The sequence below is a fragment of the Egretta garzetta genome, unplaced genomic scaffold, assembly GCF_000687185.1.
Source record: "Egretta garzetta isolate BGI_Z169 unplaced genomic scaffold, ASM68718v1 scaffold795, whole genome shotgun sequence".
NCBI lineage: Eukaryota > Metazoa > Chordata > Aves > Pelecaniformes > Ardeidae > Egretta > Egretta garzetta.
The window spans coordinates 52377-54199 of record NW_009259806.1 but is presented as its reverse complement, the minus strand read 5'-3'; the positions used below and the strand labels follow the sequence as shown (position 1 = coordinate 54199).

At 53.7% G+C, this 1823-nt stretch overlaps 3 protein-coding genes across 3 annotated transcripts in view; 1 reads left to right on the top strand and 2 right to left on the bottom strand.

The window, feature by feature from the left end:
• Positions 1 to 7: 7 nt before the first annotated feature.
• LOC104127233 (histone H4) lies at positions 8 to 374 on the top strand (the record flags this gene model as incomplete). Its single annotated transcript, XM_035895398.1, has 1 exon — positions 8 to 374. A coding segment is annotated over one exon (295 nt), but the record flags the coding sequence as incomplete, so codon positions are not given.
• A 174-nt stretch (positions 375 to 548) lies between these two features.
• LOC104127232 (histone H2B 7) lies at positions 549 to 1018 on the bottom strand. Its single transcript, XM_009639886.2, has one exon. The coding sequence runs from the start codon at positions 971 to 973 to the stop codon at positions 593 to 595; it is 381 nt and encodes a 126-aa protein (XP_009638181.2). The 5' UTR covers positions 974 to 1018; the 3' UTR covers positions 549 to 592.
• A 431-nt stretch (positions 1019 to 1449) lies between these two features.
• Positions 1450 to 1823, bottom strand: part of LOC104127235 (histone H4) — a 5328-nt gene continuing 4954 nt past the window's right edge. The window contains exon 2 of the mRNA XM_035895397.1: positions 1450 to 1816. Coding sequence (XP_035751290.1) covers positions 1522 to 1816 — 295 coding nt within the window. The 3' untranslated portion in view covers positions 1450 to 1521. The remainder of the gene's footprint in view (positions 1817 to 1823) is intronic.

Below are 1823 nucleotides of genomic sequence, written 5' to 3'. Positions count from 1 at the left end.
GGGGCAGGGGGGGGAGGGGGCTGGGCAAGGGGGGCGCCAAGCGGCACCGCAAGGTGCTGCGCGACAACATCCAGGGCATCACGAAGCCGGCCATCCGGCGCCTGGCCCGCCGCGGCGGCGTGAAGCGCATCTCGGGGCTGATCTACGAGGAGACGCGCGGCGTGCTGAAGGTGTTTCTGGAGAACGTGATCCGCGACGCCGTGACCTACACGGAGCACGCCAAGAGGAAGACGGTGACGGCCATGGACGTGGTGTACGCTCTCAAGCGCCAGGGACGCACCCTCTACGGCTTCGGCGGCTAAACTCGATTCCTGGGACAGGTTGCACGCATCTAAAACACAAAGGCTCTTTTCAGAGCCACCCACAAACATCACAACGAGAGCTGCTGATTACTCTTACAAATGTTAGTTGTTTAAAATGAGAAATTATAGCTCAAGATTTGTACCATATTTTGTAGTTCATGCAACACACATATTTACTGTGTCCATAAGGTTTCATAAATGGGAAAATGATTTGCAATTACAGCTCTTTTTAGGAATGCATGGGGGCTCTTAAAAGAGCCTTTGGTTTAGTCGATCTCTCTCTAACAGATTTACTTGGAGCTGGTGTACTTGGTGACGGCCTTGGTGCCCTCGGAGACGGCGTGCTTGGCCAGCTCGCCGGGCAGCAGGAGCCGCACGGCCGTCTGGATCTCCCGCGAGGTGATGGTGGAGCGCTTGTTGTAGTGCGCCAGGCGCGAGGCCTCGCCGGCGATGCGCTCGAAGATGTCGTTCACGAAGGAGTTCATGATGCTCATGGCCTTGGATGAGATGCCCGTGTCGGGGTGCACCTGCTTCAGCACCTTGTACACGTAGATGGAGTAGCTCTCCTTCCTTGTTCTCTTCCGTTTCTTGTCGCCCTTCTTCTGCGTCTTGGTGACGGCTTTCTTGGAGCCCTTCTTCGGAGCCGGAGCAGATTTCGCCGGCTCAGGCATCCTTAAAAGTTTCTTTTCAAGACCTTAACCGTACTTCAACAACATAAAAAATGGCGTCTGCCCCCCCCTATTTATAAGGGCGTTATGCAAATTAGAGGATTGTAATCGTCCCATTCCTATTGGAGTAAAAATACCAACGTAATTACAAGCACTTCCGTCCTGTAACCGTCACAGCTTTAGGAGCTGCATCTTAACACAATCGATGTGCTTTGCAGTTACGCTGCTGGCGGTACTGTCCTCACTAGTGAGGCAAGTTATCTAAATACGTAATACAAGCTAATGCAATTACTTTAAATGTTTGACTTTAGCGCACTGGGCACGTCGCAGTGAGCGGGGTCTTTTAGGACTTTTAGAAAAATTAATACATTGTAGCAGTTTGTAAATCTTAAAACTGTTAAGACTCAAAAGTGTTTTGATATTACAGGTGTATTAAAGCACTTTTGAAAATCAAAATTTAGCAATCAGCAGCTCTCGTTGTGATGTTTGTGGGTGGCTCTGAAAAGAGCCTTTGTGTTTTAGATGCGTGCAACCTGTCCCAGGAATCGAGTTTAGCCGCCGAAGCCGTAGAGGGTGCGTCCCTGGCGCTTGAGGGCGTACACCACGTCCATGGCCGTCACCGTCTTCCTCTTGGCGTGCTCCGTGTAGGTCACGGCGTCGCGGATCACGTTCTCCAGAAACACCTTCAGCACGCCGCGCGTCTCCTCGTAGATCAGCCCCGAGATGCGCTTCACGCCGCCGCGGCGGGCCAGGCGCCGGATGGCCGGCTTCGTGATGCCCTGGATGTTGTCGCGCAGCACCTTGCGGTGCCGCTTGGCGCCCCCCTTGCCCAGCCCCCTCCCCCCCCTGCCCC

Coding starts and splice junctions, on each gene's coding strand:
- LOC104127232 (XM_009639886.2), bottom strand. CDS start 973: ATGCCTGAGCCGGCGAAATCTGCTCCGGCTCCGAAGAAGGGCTCCAAG.